Source organism: Bubalus bubalis, chromosome 6 (genome assembly GCF_019923935.1).
Source record: "Bubalus bubalis isolate 160015118507 breed Murrah chromosome 6, NDDB_SH_1, whole genome shotgun sequence".
NCBI lineage: Eukaryota > Metazoa > Chordata > Mammalia > Artiodactyla > Bovidae > Bubalus > Bubalus bubalis.
In genome coordinates, this window is record NC_059162.1 from 57806162 (window position 1) to 57824934 (window position 18773).

General features: G+C 38.3%; 1 protein-coding gene across 6 annotated transcripts in view; it reads left to right on the top strand.

Moving 5' to 3' along the window:
- The window catches only part of COL24A1 (collagen type XXIV alpha 1 chain), a 397241-nt gene that overhangs the window by 111779 nt on the left and 266689 nt on the right, over nucleotides 1-18773 (top strand). For all 6 annotated transcript variants that reach the window (XM_044944759.2, XM_044944764.2, XM_044944763.2 and 3 more), the window contains exons 12-13: nucleotides 8450-8503; nucleotides 13855-13899. In XM_044944759.2, coding sequence (XP_044800694.1) covers nucleotides 8450-8503; nucleotides 13855-13899 — 99 coding nt within the window. The remainder of the gene's footprint in view (nucleotides 1-8449; nucleotides 8504-13854; nucleotides 13900-18773) is intronic.

Consider the following 18773-nt stretch of genomic DNA (forward strand, 5'->3'; position numbering starts at 1 on the left):
GGAGTTGTTAACCACTTTTAATCATAAAGGGAGTAAAAAAAAAATTACTATGAAGTGTTATGTAGTGTTCCACAAATTAAAATCAAAGCTGATTCTAGGAAAAATTTATAAAACTAAAATTTTTCTTTTTAAATTCTCTATTTAATAGCCAGTTATTTTTCAGAATCTATATCTTCCTTATATTACCTAAAATAACTTTTAGAAATAAGGAAAACAAAAAATATTTAAACGGTGTGTATATTGTTATTTAGTCAATAAGTCATGTCCAACTCTTTGCAAGCCCATGAACTGCAGCACACTAGGCTCCCCTGTTCTTCACTATCTCCTGGAATTTGCTTAAACTCATGTCCATTGAGTCAGTGATGCCATCCAACCATCTCATCCTCTGTTGCCCCTGTCTCCTCTTGCCCTCAATCTTTCTTAGCATCAAGGTCTTTTCCAAGGAGTCGACTCTCTGCATCAAGTGGCCAAATTTTTGGAGCTTCAACTTCAGCCTCAATCCTTCCAGTGAATTGATTGATTTCCTTTATGATTGACTGGTTTGATCTCCTTGCTGTCAAGGGATTCTCAAGAGTCTTCTCCAGCACCACAGTTTGAAAGCAGCAATTCTTTGTTGCTCTGCCTTCTTTATGGTCCAACTCTCACAATGGTACATGACTACTGGAAATACCATAGCTTTGACTAGATGGACCTTTGTCAGCAAAGTGATGTCTCTGCTTTTTAATACACTGTCTAGGTTGGTCATAGGTTTTCTTCAAAGGAGCAAGTGTCTTTTAATTTCGTGGCTGCAGTCACCGTTCACAGTGATTTTGAAACCCAAGAAAAGAAAATTTGTCACTGTTTCCCCTTCTTCTCCATCTGTTTACTATGAAGTGATGGGACAATGAGGCCATGATCTTCGTTTTTTGACTACTATGTTTTAAGCCAGCTTTTTACTCTCCTCTTTCCCCTTCATCAAGATAGTTTCTCTTTGTTCTCTGCCATAAAATTACTATCATCTGCATATCTGAGGTTGTTGATATTTCTCCCAGTAATCTTGTTTCCAGCTTGTGATTCATCCAGCCTGACATTTCACATGATGTACTCTTCTTAGAAGTAAATAAGCAAGGTGACAACATACAGCCTTGATGTACTCCTTTCCCAATTTTGAACCAGTCCATTGTTGCATGTCCGATTCTAACTGTTGCATCTTGTCCTGCATACAGCTTCTCAGGAGGGAGATAAGGTGGTCTGGTGTTCCTGTGTCTTTAAGAATTTTCCATAGTTTGTTGTGATCCACTCAGTCAGAGGCTTTAGTAGAGTCTATGAAGCAGAAGTAGATGTTTTTCTGGAATTCCCTTGCTTTTTCTATGATCCAGCTGATGTTGGCAATTTGATCTCGGGTTCTTCTGCCTTTTTAAAATACACCTTGAACATCTGGAAGTTCATGGTTCACATACTGCATAAGCCTAGCTGAAGGATTTTGAGCATTACTTTGCTAGCATGTGAAATGAGTGCAATTGTACAATAGTTTTAACATTTTTTGACATTGCCTTCCTTTGGAATTGGAATGAAAACTGACCTTTTCCAGTCCTGTGGCCACTGCTGAGTTTTCCAAATCTGTTGGCATATTGAGTGAAACACTTTAACAGCATCATCTTTTAGAATTTGAAATAGTTCATTTGGAATTCCATCACCTCCACCAGCTTTATTCGTCGTGATGTTTCCTAGGGCCACTTAACTTCACATTCCAGGCTACCTGGCTCTAGGTGAGTGACCACACCATTTTGTGGTTATCTGGGTCATTGCCGTTGCTGCTGCTAGGTCACTTCAGTTGTGTCCGACTCTGTTCGACCCCATAGACAGCAGCCCACCAGGCACCTCCATCCCTGGGATTCTTCAGGTAAGAACATGGAAGTGGGTTGCCATTTCCTTCTCCAATGCATGAATGCATGCTAAGTTGCTTCAGTCATGTCTGACTCTATGCGACCCTGTGGACAGCAGCCCACCAGGCTCCTCTGTCCACAGGATTCTCCAGGCAAGAATACTGGAGTGGGTTGCCATTTCCTTCTCCATCTGGGTCATTAAGATCTTTTTTTATATAGTTCTTCTGTGTATTCCTGCCACTTCTACTTAATCTCTGTTTGGTCCTTGCTGTTTCTGTCCTTTATTGTGCCCATCTTTGCATAAAGTATTCCCTTGGTATCTATAATTTTCTTGAAGAGATCTCTAGTCTTTGCCAGTCTATTGTTTTCCTCTATTTCTTTGCATTGTTCACTTAAGCCTTTCTTATCTTTTCTCACTGTTCTCTGAAACTCTGCATTCAGTTGGGTACATCTTTCCCTTTCTCCTTTGCCTTTCTCTTCTCTTCTTTTCTCAGCTATTTGTAACACCTCCTCAGACAATCATTTTGCCTTTTTGAATTTCTTTTTCTTGGGGATGGTTTTGATCACCTCCTGAACAATGTTGCAAAGCTCTAGCCATAGTTCTTCTGGTGCTCCATCTATTAGATCTAATCCCTTGGATCTGTTTGTCAGCTCCACTGTATATTCATAAAGGGTTTGATTTAGGTCATACCTGAGTGGTCTAGTGGTTTTCCCTACTGTCTTCAATTTAAGTGCATATTTGCAGTAAGGGCTCATGATCTGAGCCACGTTCATTCCCAGGTTTTGTTTTTGCTGACTGCCGGGGACCAGCCCCAGCTGATCCAGGGTATTCGAAGGAGAGACAGCATAGGCGACCTATTTATTTATAAATATTTATCAAAGATATAAACAGTAATAGAATGAGGATAGCTCAGTAGGAAAATTCAGTGGAGAAAAGAGGCTGAGTAGCTTGGTTTATGCAGGAGACCAATAAAACTTCAAGACAAGAAGTTTGCACCACTTACATAGGCCCCAGGCGTCCTTCTGTTCTCCCGAAGGAGAGGAGACACTGAGGCCTCCCCGGTCGGATCTTAGAAGCCCAGGCATAATTAGCAAGCATGGCGGGTTCCGCACTCCAGATGGAGACTCAGCCAGAATTTGAGAGAGAGCGCGACATGGGGAGACCAAGTTTCAGTGAACAAGGCCCACACTTTATTTTCCAAAGTAGTTTTTATACCTTAAGTTATGCATAGAGGATAATGGGGGATGGGGTGGAGTCATGCAAGGACAGCAGTTCCTGGTTCTAATCGAAGCCAGGCTTTCAAACTTATCATATGCAAAAGTTCAGGTGATTGACATCATCTTCTGGCCAGGAGGCCTGTTAACATTTTAAGAAACTTATTTTTCTCTAAAGGTGATTATTCCAAAGTCAGGCACCAGCCTCCAAAAAGGCATTGGACAAAGCTGCATTCCTATAGGGCAAAGGTGAGGTGGGCTCAATCAAGAAAAGAATTAACTCAAGGGTCCAAGGTTACAAACATTGAGGCTACTACTTACATTTCTATACACCCATTATATCAATCAATACACTGCCAAAGACACAGTAGGTAAGGAGTATGGAGACTTAGCAGCAAACATTGGCCCAATAAGTGAAAAACCCTTCACCAATACAATTTCTAATCAATCTTATAACTACTCAAAGGAATCTGTGTTTAGACAGTTTAGAACATCTCATGCCTTTCACAGTTGGGAGGCTCTGAGCAATCACATGTGGCCGGAAAAACCTGTTCAGGCAGGCTAGAGGATTTCCAAAGGAGTTTGTAGGTTAAACACTGTCACACCCAGGAATTATTAACTGGAGCTGTAAGCTAACTCTTTTTTCAGAGAGAGGTAGTGGGGGACAGCCCCCGTAAAGTCAGAGGTGTAGGTGAAAGCACAAAGCAGAAAGTAGGCAGACTCTAGTTTTGGGGGTAGATGCTCGAGAATTTCCAGGGGGACTCCTGAGGCTCAATCCCACCTTTGCGTATGCCGAGCCTCCTTCCTCATGACCTTTGCCACGGGCAGAGTGCCTCACGCTGGCTCCCGGCAGTGATAGAATTCTAGTTGAGCTATTCCAGATCCTGAAAGATGATGCTGTGGAAAGTGCTGCACTCAATATGCAATATGCACTCAATATGCAATATGCACTCAATATGCAATATGCCGGCTCCCGGCAGCTGACTGTGTCTAGTTTCTCCATATTCAGCTGCAAAGAACATAATCAATCTGATTTCGGTATTCACCATCCGATGACATCTATGTATAGAGTTGTCTCTTGTATTGTTGGAAGAGAGTGTTTGCTGTGACTAGTGTGTTCTCCTAGCAAAACTCTGTTAGCCTTTGCCCTGCTTCATTTTGTACTCTAAGGCCAAGCTTGCCTGTTACTCCATGTGTCTCTTGGCTTCCTATGTTTGCATTCCAGTCCCCTATGATGAAAAGGACATCATTTTTTGTTGTTAGTTCTTGTAGGTCTTCATAGAACCATTACACTTCAACTTCTTTGGCATTAGTGGTTGGGTCATAGACTTGGATTACTGTGATGTTGAATGGTTTGCCTTAGATATGAACAGAGATCATTCTGTCATTTTTGATACTGCACCCAAGTACTGCATTTCAGACTCTCTTTTTGACTATGAGGGTTTCTCCATTTCTTCTAAGGTATTCTTACCCACAGTAGAAGATATAATGATCTTTTGAATTAAATTCACCCATTCTCGTCCATTTAAGTTCACTGATTCCTAGAATGTCAATGTTCACTCTTGCCATCTCCTACTTGACCACATCCAATTTACCTGGATTTATGGGCCTAACATTCCAGGTTCCTATGAAGTATTGTTCTTTATAGCATTGGACTTTACTTTAACCACCAGACATATCCACAGCTGAGCAACATTTCTGCTTTTGCCCAGCCTCTTCATTCTTTCCAGAGCTATTTCTCTGCTCTTCCTCAGTTGCCTGTTGGACACCTACCAACCTGGGGGGCTCATCTTCTGGTGTCATATATTTTTGCCTTTTCATTGTATTCATGGGGTTCTTAAGGCAAGACTACTAAACTGGTTTGCCATTCGCTTCTCCAGTGGAGCACGTTTTGTCAGGCCCTGACTAGCAAGCATGTGCCCTTCAGTAGCTCCATGTAGCCAGAAAACATGTGTTTTAATGTATGTGCTATAATGATGCCTTCATTTTTAAAAAATTCTTAAACATTTTCAAATATTTCATGTGTATTTTCTTCTTTAATTTTGCTATCAATCCTGTGAAGTAGGAGAACACATATATTGTCTCCATTTTACAGGTGATAAAACAGATGATAAGCTGTGGAACTGACATGATTTGATCTAGTCCTAGCAGAACTCAAACCAACATCTTCTCACCTTTAGCTCTGTACTCTTCCACTATCCTGTACTGTCTCTACCCTTGCACTAAGTGAAAATATAATGGGGAAAAGTGATGTATACTTTATTAAAGCTGCACTGAATGCACATACTTACTTGGATTTGGAAAACAAGGAGAGATTACTGGATAAGAACACGGGCTTTGGAGTTAGACAAGACTGCTTCCCCCCCACCATGAACCCTTAGTTTACTAGCTTTGTGACTTTTGATGCCGTTAACCTCTTCTGTGTCTCATTTTTCTTAACTTACTAAAAGGTAAAAATGAAACTTACCTTTAGATGCTTCTGAGAACTACCTGAGCTGAACATTCTTAAAGCACAGTGCCTACCACATGGCATGCGCTTTCTCTGCAGGTTTTATCATTATTCTGGAATTTGGGAGTTACTTGTGTGTGTGAGCTAAAGTTGTAGACCTGTTGTTTGGCGCTGTGCAGTTTTCTTTTACTACATTTTCTCTCCTTGCTTCTGTGATTCCTATAACTTTTCTAAGTTCTCCTTTGTATCATTTTTGTACCATATTATCTATCCTTTTGTTCCTTTCTTCCCCATTTGTGTTAAAAAGTACTCTCTAGGGAGTAACCCTTTTTAAGTTTATGTTTTGACGGCAACTTTATGAAAGCATTAAAAAAAACAACTAATCCTTCTCTGACTAATTTAATTGATTTAATCCTTTCATTTTCCTTTGCAAGTGAGGGAAAAGTCAGCAGAACCATTTCTCTAGGTTTCATATTCACAGAGTCCAAATGTAAACTTTGATATTATTAATAACTACAAATGTTGTTCAAAAAACAAAATTTGTTCAAAACAAATTTACACTGACAGGATTATATTTTTTATTTAATGTGTGTCCTATTACTGGATAATACCACATGCTATATATTGTAAATTAATATTTTTACAAATCGTGTGATAAATTATCTTTTGAATGTCCCTGTTGTTTGGCTGCATTTTTTGGTGTTAAATAATTATTTTTAAAATGTAAATGTTTGAAATCATTTTTCAGCCCTCCTTTGGTATCTCTTTGTGTAATAACTGGCCAGGTATCTCAAAAAGTAGAAGTATGTACGCCTCTCCTGATGTTTTTATTTGCCCTGATGGTGACAGAATTGCCTCTGATTGAATATACAAATTCCAATCCAAGAAGCAAAGCCATATGTATTAGTATTTTTTTTATGCTCCTTGTTTCTTTACACCCTAAACTCCAGTTTAGTGATAGTGTTTTTAGAATGATGACAAGCCCATATGATTTCTTTGTTGGATGCTGCTGACATTTTATTTCTGTTATAATTATCATAATAATTATCAAGAAACTTTTCTGAAACACCTACATAATTATGCATAGCATTGTTCCCTTTAAAATCTTTATTTCTAAAATGTTGTGCTGGTTCTGTGCAGACTGTGTTGAGTAGAGGTCTGACTTTTCAGCTCCTGAGTTTTCAGCAGAGTTTTTAGATAAATGTACATCAGTTAGGGTGTTTGTTCTTTTTATTTATAAACAAAATTTCAGTTGTGTATGTTAAAGCAAGTGTTAACTGTTTTTTTTTTTTTTTTTAACTTGAGGCCATCTGTAGCTGATGATTCTGATATACATATAGCTTGCCATCATAATCCTAAATGTTTTGGTAATCATAAATACTTTTGGATGCTTCATTTTTAAAGAAAGTTTCTCCATCCTCCAGATGCTTGACTTTTAAGCAAATAAATTATAGATATATTATCATTAAAGTGAAGTAGAAGGAAACCAATTATCTTTTCCTGTATTTATTGCTTGTTCATAAAGGTGTTTTTCCTTGTCAGAGAAAAGTCTTCATCCTACCATGGTAATACCCAGCTATTTTTCACCCTGCATGGAATGCCTTTCCTTTCCTTCAAGACTCAGCTCAAAAGTTGCCTCCTCTGTAAAGCTTTCCTAACCCTTCCCTCTAGGCAGTATTGGTCATTCTGCCAAAGTTTCTGTTGTGTATTGTGTTTATCTTATCACCTGTCACATAATCATGTAACAATTATCTTATGATATAACAGTTATTTGTATGCCTTCTTCCTAATAAACTATCAGCCTCTTGAGGACACTGATTTTCATATTCATTTTTATAATCCCAATTCCTGGCACACAGAGGGCACTAAAATGATGTTTTGTGCATCAGTGATCCAGATTCATGTTCTTTCATATATGGACCATTGCAGCAGTATTCTAACAAGATTTCCTACATTCAGTATTTCCTGTCTGGGGTATATTCTGTATTTTGTCAACAGCTTAATATTTTAGAGAAACAGCTTAACATCAGGTCATTACCATACTCCCTCAAAGCCCGGTAATTTCCAGCTATCTAAAATGTAAAGTCTAAAATTCTTAGCCTGAAATTTAAGGCTTTCCTTAATCTATTCTCTAAACTACCATACACTTTATTCATTAAATTGATGAAACAGGTTATTATTTGCCACAGGTGAGATGTAACTAAGGTGTGGTGGTACAAAGTAGCTTGCATTGGTACTCAGATGCATCCCTTGTTTCTCAGACCAGCGGGAACCTCCATGAAGGCAGTGTGGGTCTGCTTTTCTCCCGAGCACCTTACTCAGTTAACCATTGCTAACTGAGTAACCCATGGTTACTCAGTTAACCATTGCTAACTGAGTAACCCAGTTAACCATTTACAAGCACTCCTGTAGTTCTCTCTTGTTTCTTGTTTCTGCTTACTGTGGTTCTGCCTGAAGTGTTCTTGCTCCATTATCTGCTTATCAATATTTTACCTACTCTGTAGGCCTATCTCAAGTGCCAGTCTTCTTTGAAATCTTCTTCGATTGTCTTTACCTCTTGCCACATTGGAATAAATCTCTCCCTCCTCCATATCTCTCTTATTCTTGGATACCTCCTTTCTGCCTTACATTTTAGTTAATTGTATCTGTATTTTCTGCCCTTTGTAATATTCAGTGTAGAAAATAACTTGGGCTTGTTGATTTTTATGAGCCTAAATTATATTTGTCTAAATTATATTTCCAACTTTTTTTAAATGAAAAGATGGATCTGTAACTTTTAGGAAAAAAAGCAACAAGGTTATTATACTGTTAAGCCTTATTGTTCATATTACTATGAATAAATTTTAAGTATCTCTATTTAGAATTATATACTTAATGGTGACTATTTAAATGAGATAATGCAAAGATTGATTTCTTTAAGGGTTTCATTGGCTCTCCTGGAGAAGTAGGACAACTGGGACCTGAAGGAGAAAGAGTAAGTCTGTTTCCTTCAAATATTATTTCTAATGTGGTATACTTAGGGTAAAGTATAACAGTGCTGATAAACCCAGATGTCAGACAGGTAATCTTACAGAGTGAAACAAACCAACTTTAAGAAAAATTAGATGATGTTTTCATTCTATCATGCAAAGAATTGAACTGCTTCTTTTTGATCCAAAGGAGTACACAGTTAGTACCCTACCTAGAAAAGCGTGCTGTTCTGTAAATACACTTTGTTTGTAAACCAACAGAGGTAGCCTAGGTACCCAGCTAACACAATCAGCTGTATAGTACTGCACTGTAATAGGTTTATAATACTTTTCACACAAATAATACATTAAAACAAACACAAAATAAAAGAGTTTTAATCTTACAGTACTGTACCTTGAAAAATACAGTCATCCAGTACAACAGCTGGTCTATAAAGACTGGCGTAGAGTGAGCAGGCAAGAAGAATTACTGACTGAAGGAGGGAGACGAGGGGGGAAATGGTAGAGCTGAAGGATTATCAGCAATATGAGACGGAGGGCAAGCTGTAGTTTCTCTCATGACTGATGTTGATGGCATAGGCTTTGGTTCCTTGCTGGAACCAGATGCACATTCACATCTTTGAAAGTTTGCAACTTGAAGGTTCATATGAAGGGGACTTACTGTATACAGTTTACATTGTTAATAACTCTGCTGCTTATGATACAGTCCTTTCCAGACCTGTTGGCATGAACGTATTTCTAGTAATTGATGCAACAAATAAACCAAAGTTATATGTTCTTGCAAAATGTCATCATCTTGGATTTAAGGATCCCAGTGACACTGACCATCAATAGGCACAATGTCCTATTGCTCACCTTTGAACTCTTTTTTCAGTAAAGATATTACATGAATATTTTTGTCAACCACTGTTCAGTTGAAAGTAAATGGATTACTTCAACCATTGATATCTGTTAACTTATCTGCATATACAAAAATCCCAAGCTACATACTTCTGACAGATTTCTTAGTCTCAAGGACTTATAAAAGTGATTATGTCTCAAGGGATTATATCAATAAGTATGCTTTAGATTACAAGTGACAAAAAATTTCATTTCAAACTGGCTTCAAAATGAGGAGATTTTAAATAAACACCAGAGGGATGGTACGGGGAGGGAGGAGGGAGGAGGGTTCAGGATGGGGAACACATGTATACCTGTGGCGGATTCATGTTGATATATGGTAAAACCAATACAATATTGTAAAGTTAAAAAAAAAATAAACAATGATAAAAGCAAATGATTTATTGTAATGGTTATATATATGCAAGTCACTATGTAAATACTTCATATTAATTCATTTAATCTTGCAATACCCAGTGACATAGTATTATAATTCTCACTATAAGTGTTAAGTGTTAGTCGCTAAGTTGTGCCTGACTCTTTGAGACCCCATGGACTGCAGCCCACGAGGCTCCTGTGTCCATGAGATTTTCCAGGCAAAGGATACTGGAGTGGGTTGCCATTTCCTTCTCCAGGGGATCTTCCCAACCCAGGGATCGAAACCAGGTCTCCTGCACTGCAGGCAAATTCTTTACCGAATGAGCTACAAGGGAAGCCCCTTGTAGCTATAATTCTCACTATGGATGAAGAAAGTGAGGCATACAGAGAGATTTACCTAAGACTACACACAGATAATAGAATGAGGATTTAAACATAGATATTCTGGCTGTAAAACCTGAGTACTTGAGTACTGTGTCCTGCCAGTACTTCTTATGACCAGAAACACACAGGTTAGGTGGAATCCAGGCACAGTGTGATCCTGTGAGCACAGTGAGATCATCATTTTCTCCACTTTGCCTTAACCAATGTTGGCTTTATCATAAGACTTAGTTCTCATATGATTGCAAGATTCCCAATGCAAGGGCTAAATATGCCTTTGTTTATGTTCAGCCAGAGAAATAGGGAGACAGGTGGTAATTGTCTGCTGGGTATAGAAAATAAGACTTCTGTTTGATTGTACCAACTTTGGTTGCATACTCAGTTCAGTTCAGTTGCTCAGTCGTGTCCGACTCTTTGTGACCCCATGAATTGCAGCACGCCAGGCCTCCCTGTCCATCACCAACTCCCGGAGTTCACTCCAACTCACGTCCATCGAGTCGGTAATGCCATCCAGCCATCTCATCCTCTGTCATCCCCTTCTCCTGCCCCCAATCCCTCCCAGCATCAGAGTCTTTTCCAATGAGTCAACTCTTCGCATGAGGTGGCCAAAGTACTGGAGTTTCAGCCTCAGCATCGTTCCTTCCAAAGAAATCCCAGGGCTGATCTCCTTCAGAAGGGACTGGTTGGATCTCCTTGCAGTCCAAGGGACTCTCAAGAGTCTTCTCCAACACCACAATTCAAAAGCATCAATTCTTCGGTACTCAGCCTTCTTCAGAGTCCAACTCTCACATCCATACATGACCACCGGAAAAAACATAGCCTTGACTAGACGGACCTTTGTTGGCAAAGTAATGTCTCTGCTTTTGAATATGCTATCTAGATTGGTCATAACTCTCCTTCCAAGGAGTAAGAGTCTTTTAATTTCATGTCTGCAGTCACCATCTGCAGTGATTTTGGAGCCCAGAAAAATAAAGTCTGACAGTTTCCACTCTTTCCCCATCTATTTCTCATGAAGTGGATGCCATGATCTTCATTTTCTGAATGTTGAGCTTTAGGCCAACTTTTTCACTCTCCACTTTCCCTTTCATCAAGAGGCTTTTGAGTTCCTCTTCACTTTCTGCCATAAGGGTGGTGTCATCTGCATATCTGAGGTGATTGATATTTCTCCCAGCAATCTTGATTCCAGCTTGTGCTTCTTCCAGCCCAGCATTTCTCATGATGTACTCTGCATAGAAGTTATATAAGCAGGGTGACAATATACAGCCTTGACGTACTCCTTTTCCTATTTGGAACCAGTCTGTTATTCCATGTCCAGTTCTAACTGTTGCTTCCTGGCCTGCATATAGGTTTCTCAAGAGGCAGGTCATTTTTTGCATACTACCTCTGGACAAATAATTATCACCAGAGGAATGGCAGGATCCCATTTGGAATACAAATGGAATGGATTTCTGACTAAAATCAGGATTTTGTTACGAAGAAGAAAAGGGGCCACTTAAATTAGTATAATGACACTCTTATAAATATCACTGCAGTTTAAAATATAATGTATTTTTCTCTTTGTCATATTCCATAAATTAATGTTTGAAAAAAATAACTCATTGATTTGATAAATATTTACTTTTTTGAAGTATAGCTGATTTACAATATTTTAGGTACACAGCATCTTGGTTCAATATTTTGATGGACTGTGCAGATGACACCACCCCTATGGCAGAAAGTGAAGAGGAACTAAAAAGCCTCTTGATGAAAGTTAAAGTGGAGAGTGAAAAAGTTGGCTTAAAACTCAACATTCAGAAAATGAAGATCATGGCATCTGGTCCCATCACTTCATGGCAAATAGATGGGAAAACAGTGTCAGACTTTATTTTGGGGGGCTCCAAAATCACTGCAGATGGTAACTGCAGCCATGAAATTAAAAGACACTTACTCCTTGGAAGGAAAGTTATGACCAACCTAGATAGCATATTGAAAAGCAGAGACATTACTTTGCCAACAAAGGTCCGTCTAGTCAAGGCTATGGTTTTTCCAGTGGTTGTGTATGGATGTGAAAGTTGGACTGTGAAGAAAGCTGAACGCCGAAGAATTGATGCTTTTGAACTGTGGTGTTGGAGAAGACTCTTGAGAGTCCCTTGGACTGCAAGGAGATCCAACCAGTCCATTCTGAAGGAGATCAGCCCTGGGATTTCTTTGGCAGGAATGATGCTAAAGCTGAAGCTCCAGTACTTTGGCCACGTCATGCGAAGAGTTGACTCATTGGAAAAGACTCTGATGCTGGGAGGGATTGGGGGCAGGAGGAGAAGGGGACGAGAGAGGATGAGATAGCTTGATGGCATCACTGACTCGATGGACGTGGGTCTGAGTGAACTCCGGGAGTTGGTGATAGACAGGGAGGCCTGGCGTGCTGCAATTCATGGGGTCGCAAAGAGTCGGACACAACTGAGCGATTGAACTGAACTGAACTGGATGCTCCATTAAAAGTTATTACAAAAAAATAGCTATACTTCCCTGTGCCATAGAGTATATTCCCTATTGCTTAGGTATTTTATACATACTAATTTTTATCTCTCAATCCCATACCCCTATCTTGTCCCTCCCCACTTCCCTCTCTCCATGAATAACCACTAGTTTGTTTTCTGTATCTGTGAGTCTATTTCTGTTTGGCTATATATATTTGTGTGTTTTATTTTTTAGATTCCACATATAAGTGGAATATTACACTGTATTCATCTTTCTCTGACTTATTTTACTAATCATAATATTGTCTAAATCCATCCACCGCTGCAGATGTCAGAATTTAATTTTTATGGCTCTGTAATATTACACACACACATACACATATACACACATAATATATGTGTGTTTATACATATATACACACAGATATATTTATCCATTCATCTATTGATGGACCCTAGGGTTGCTTCCATGTCTTGGCTATTGTAAATAGTGCTGGTATGAAGGTGTCTTTTCAAATTACTGTTTCCCAGGTTAGTGATTCACAAAGTGCTAAATCATATGTAGTTCTGTTTTTAGTTTTTTGAGAAACTGCATTACTATTTTGCATAGTGGCTGTATCAATTTATATTCCCACCAACAGTGTAGAAGGGTTCCCTTTCTTCCATGTCCTCACCAACGTTTGTTTGTGTTCTTTTTGTACCAACTTTGATGGCCATTCTGACAGATGTGAGATGATATCTCATGTAGTTTTGATTTGCATTTCTCTAATAATTAGCAGCATATAGCATCTCTTCATGTGCTTCTTGCTAACTGTATGTCTTTGGATGCTGGGAAAACTGGGCAGCTACATGTAAAAGCATGAAATTAGAACATTTCCTTACACCATTCACAAAAATAAACTCAAAATGGATTAAAGACCTAAATGTAAAACCTGAAACTGTAAAACTCTTAGATGGGTACATAAGTAGAACACTCTTTGTCATAAATCACAGCAGTATTTTGGGGGATCTATCTCCTAAGGCAAAAGAAATTAAAGCAAAAATAAATGAATGGGACTTAATTCAATGTACAAGCTTTTGTATAGCATAGGAAACCATCAACAAATAGAAAAGACAACCTATTGAATGGGAGATAATATTTTCAAATGACATGACTGACAAGGAGTTAATAATATATAAAATATTATGCAGCTCAATGTAAAAAGAAACAACCCAATCAAAAAAGGGAATAAGTATTTACTTTTGACTTTTTTACATTCTAGGGTGTTCCTGGGATCCGTGGAAAGAGGGGTCTTAAGGGAAGACAGGTAATTAGATTCTTGTTTTATGAGGTTTGGTTTAGAGGAATATAATCTAATTGTATGTATGTTTCTCACCTGTTAAGCTAGTTGTTCTTGTCATCCACAACCCATCTCATTCAACAGAGTTTAAATTTTGCCACTTTAACAGCCTACCTAATAATACCTGAGAATATGAAGAAGTGTTTAGATTAAAAAGTAACTTGGAATTTAACACTTCTAACCCATTTAATCAGAGAAGACAGTGGCACCCCACTCCAGTACTCTTGCCTGGAAAATCCCATGGATGGAGGACCCTGGTGGGCTGCAGTCCATGGGGTTGCTAAGAGTCAGACACGACTGAGCAACTTCACTTTCCCTTTTCATTTTCATGCATTGGAGAAGGAAATGGCAACCCACTCCAGTGTTCTTGCCTGGAGAATCCCAGGGACGGGGGAGCCTGGTGGGCTGCCGTCTGTGGGGTCGCACAGAGTCGGACATGACTGAAGTGACTTAGCAGCAGCAACCCATTTAGTATACCAGTGGAAGAGACCTTTATCCTTACGGTGGTGGTTTAGTCACTAAGTCATGTCTGACTCTTGAGACCCCATGGGCTGTAGCCTGCCAAACTCTTCTGTCTATGGAGTTTTCCAGGCAGGAATTCTGGAGTGGGTTGCCATTTCCTTTTCCAGGGAATCTTCTGGGCTCAGGAGTTGAACCCAAGTCTCCTGCATTGCAGGCAGACTCCTGCATTGCAGGTGGATTCTTTACCAACTGAGCTAGGAGGGAAGCCTTATGAGAAGGTCCTGTAATTAAAATGTTACAGTAAATACATGGACAATTTTACACATTAATAACAGCATTACTCACCCTTCTTCTTTAGGGCTTTTTAAAATGCCCATTTGAGATGCTAGCTCAGAAACTACGTCCTTTTTTTTTTTTTTTTAAACTTTACATAATTGTATTAGTTTTGCCAAATATCAAAATGAATCCGCCACAGGTATACATGTGTTCCCCATCCTGAACCCTTGTATTTAAATTTTTTAAAAAATCAAGTGAATTTTGCCTGATAATATAATTTGAGAGATGGTTAAAAATTGTGACATTATCTAATACCCCTATATTTAACAAGTGAGAAAGTTGTGGTTCAGAAAAGTGTTCTTGGGTTATCCTGGCTGTGTTGGTATAGCTAATTTGTACACGGTGTTAGTGACTCAGTTGTGTCCGATTCCTTGCTACCACATGGATCCTGCCACACTTCTCTGTACATGGGATTCTCCAGGCAAGGCTACTGGAGTGGGTTGCCATTCCCTTCTCCATGGAATCTTCCCAACCCAGATACTGAACCCGGGTCTCCTGCATTGCAGACACATTCTTTACCATCTGAGCCACGAGGGAAGTCCAGATAGCTAATTAGCCACCCACTTTTCACTTGTGCTGTTTTTATTACAATTCAGATATTTATTAGGATAAGACATTGTGTGCTACACTGTGCTCTCTACTCTATGAGGAAGAAAATTGTCTTTCATAACACCTTTTCTAAAATTTTGATGTAGTTATTGTGTTGGCCCAAAAGTTCATTCAGGTTTTTCTCTATGCTGTTATGGAAAAAATCAAACAAACCTTTTGGCCAACCTAGTAATTAAAATCTTACTTGTAATGCTAAAGGATTGCAGTCTTACCAGAATATTCATATCCTTTTAAAGTATTTTATTCTTTGAGCTTTGCATTATTTCTTATAGATTAGAATAGGTCAGCGTCACCATTATATGGGTGAGGAGAACAAGGCCAGTGATATTAAAAGTCTTGCTCAGGATCACATAGTTATAAGTAGGAAAATAAAGAATTGAACCCAGCTCCTTTGAATATAAATCCAACAGCCTTTTTCTTACTACTTACATATTTCTACTGTCCATCTAGGGACAAAATATGATAAAGTTTCACTTTAATGAGTTTAATATATTAAGATACACTTATGAAACTAAGAAATAAAAAGTAAGCAAACATTTTGTTTTCTTGCAATTACATTCAACATTAAAGCTAATCTTATAACAATTATAACAGCAGAAGCTGTACCATCACCATTATCACTGTTTTTTATCTGCAAGCATATTATTTCTTTACAGTTTATCCCTCATACACATACTCCAACAGAAATACCTCTCATGTGTCAAAATTCTAATCTAAATATGAAGATATATGCTGCCTCAAAATTTGTATTAGGTGAAGTTTATCTTCTTTATTCTTGTCTTCTCCATTTTATGTCTTATTTTTTTCCCATCCATTCCCTAGCAAAGTATGCTGTCAGTAAAAGAACTAATTAATTTATTTATGCTACTATATTACTTCCAGTTGAAGAAAGCAATGGTGCCCCACCCCAGTACTCTTGCTTGGAAAATCCCATGGACGGAGGAGCTGGTGGGCTGCAGTCCATGGGGTTGCTAAGAGTCGGACACGACTGAGCGACTTCATTTTCACTTTTCACTTTCATGCATTGGAGAAGGAAATGGCAACCCACTCCAGTGTTCTTGCCTGGAGAATCCCAGGGACGGGGGAGCCTGGTGGGCTGCAGTCTATGGGGTCGCACAGAGTTGGACACGACTGCAGTGCTGAAACAGTTACCTTACCTATAATAATTATATTTTAAATATAGTTTAAGGCAAAATAAGTAATCTTTAATGGTGGAATTTTAGATATTGCTGAGAAAATATTTTCTCAGAGTCTCAATGTTATATCACTTAAGTGGCTACCATCTTTATTAATTTAGCTGGTCATATATATATATATATAAACTTTATCTTGACAATGTATGAGTATTATTTACTTTCCTACTCCATGAACGTGAAAGTGAAAGTGAAGTCGCTCAGTCGTGTCCGACTCTTTGCGACCCTGTGGACTGTAGCCTACCAGGCTTCTCCGTCCATGGGATTCTCCAGGCAAGAGTACTGGAGTGGGTTACCATTTCCTTCTCCAGGGGATCTTCCCGACCCAGGGATCGAACCCAGGTCTCCCACATTGGAGGCAGACGCTTTAACCTCTGAGCCACCAGGGAAGCATGAACTGTAAAATTGTCCATGGAAGTTTTAGATAACTTCTGGTTTCTTACTCCATAGGGAATTATAAAATTTTCCAATATGCTATTGAGTTCAAAAGAGGAGTTCAAGAAAAATGTGGAAAAATAGTGAGTGGAGTGATCACTGGGCTCTTTTTTTTAAAATTGTGCTGTTCTTTACATTACAAATTTTTTGAAGTTTTGTTGCTTTAAAAATATATGCCTTTATAAGATCTTTGGAAAAATTGTATTCAAAAAACATATGTATCCCATTTTTCCTAAATGGTATTTATTATAGAAAATCTGTCTAGTGTTTTACTGTGTCATGTGTGCTTTTTCTTTTTAACCAAAAAAGTGATTTGACCATGTTTATGAGGAAATCACTGTACTTAAAACTAAGATACAGTTACAACCACAAGTAAAATTATGCCAAGATTGACCTCAGCGACTGTTGCAGAATATTATCCTATGCATAAATGCTCCACCATGTTCTGTTTACTTTAAGTAAAATCATCTTCAAATAGCTTTGACATTAAGTAAGGGCATATATATTAGCATGGGGTATTATGTATCATGGGACACATATTTCAATTTAGATGATTAAAATTCCATGAGAAGAATGGTTACTTATGACAATTTTAATAACAGTAAATGGAAAATATCTTTTGATGCCATTTCTAATCTCTTTGATGTGGAAACTATTAGCCATTTTAATACAAACATGGCCATTATCTCTTGGTAATTTATTAAATTATGTATGCTATTTGTTATATGTGAGGTAGATATTCAAATACAGAAGCAGAATTAAATGATCCAGACTATCATAAAAAGCTGGCAGAAAGCATACATGTGAAAGAAAATACAAAAACCTGGAAATGCTGAATCTAAAAAGAATCTATATTTAAGACATTTTTGGCTATGCATATGTCAAAGACTGTTACTTCCAACTTTCTGCTGGTTTCATAGCTACTTAGAAGGGTGGATTGATGCTTCATTAAGGTACAGCTATGTTGATCCCATGTTTTTTCATTTACTTAAGTATGAATAAGATGTACCTTATTGTACTCACCACTCCCTTCTAATTAATTTAATTAGTCTTATGTTGTAAATGAGCTTGTTTCCTCAAGTTTTATATAGATACAATTACTCAGTCTTTGCACATAGAATATGATAGAATATGATTCAATTTTTAAATTGAAGTATAGTAGATTTACAGTGTTAGTTTCAGGTATATAGCAAAATGATTCAGTTATACATATATATCTATATTCTTTTTCAGATTCTTTTCCATTGTAGGTTATTATAAGATACTCACTATAGTTCCCTATGCTATCCACTGCTTCCCTGGTAGTTCAGACGGTAAAGCGTCTGCCTACAATGAGGGAGACCTGGGTTTGATCCCTGGGTTGGGAAGATCCCTTATGGAGAAGGAAATGGCAAGATCCCTTCTGGAGAAGGAAATGGCAAGATCCCTTCTGGAGAAGGAAATGGCAACCCACTCCAGTACTCTTGCCTGGAAAATCCCATGGACTGAGGAGCCTGGTAGGCTACAGTCCATGGGGTCACAAAGAGTTGGACACAACTGAGTGAATGAAATCATTTGAATAATCAGTGTGTCTATTAATCCCAAACTACTAATTTATCCCTCCTTCCCTATATCCCTTCCTCCTTCAGTAATTAGTTTGTTTTCTGTGTCTTTGAGTCTGTACTTGTTTTGTAAATAAGTTTATTTGTATTATTCTTTTAGATTCCACATATACGTGATATCATATGATATTTGTCTTTTCTGTCTGACTTTACTTAATATGATAATCTCTAGGTCCATCCATGTTTCTTCAAATGGCATTACTTA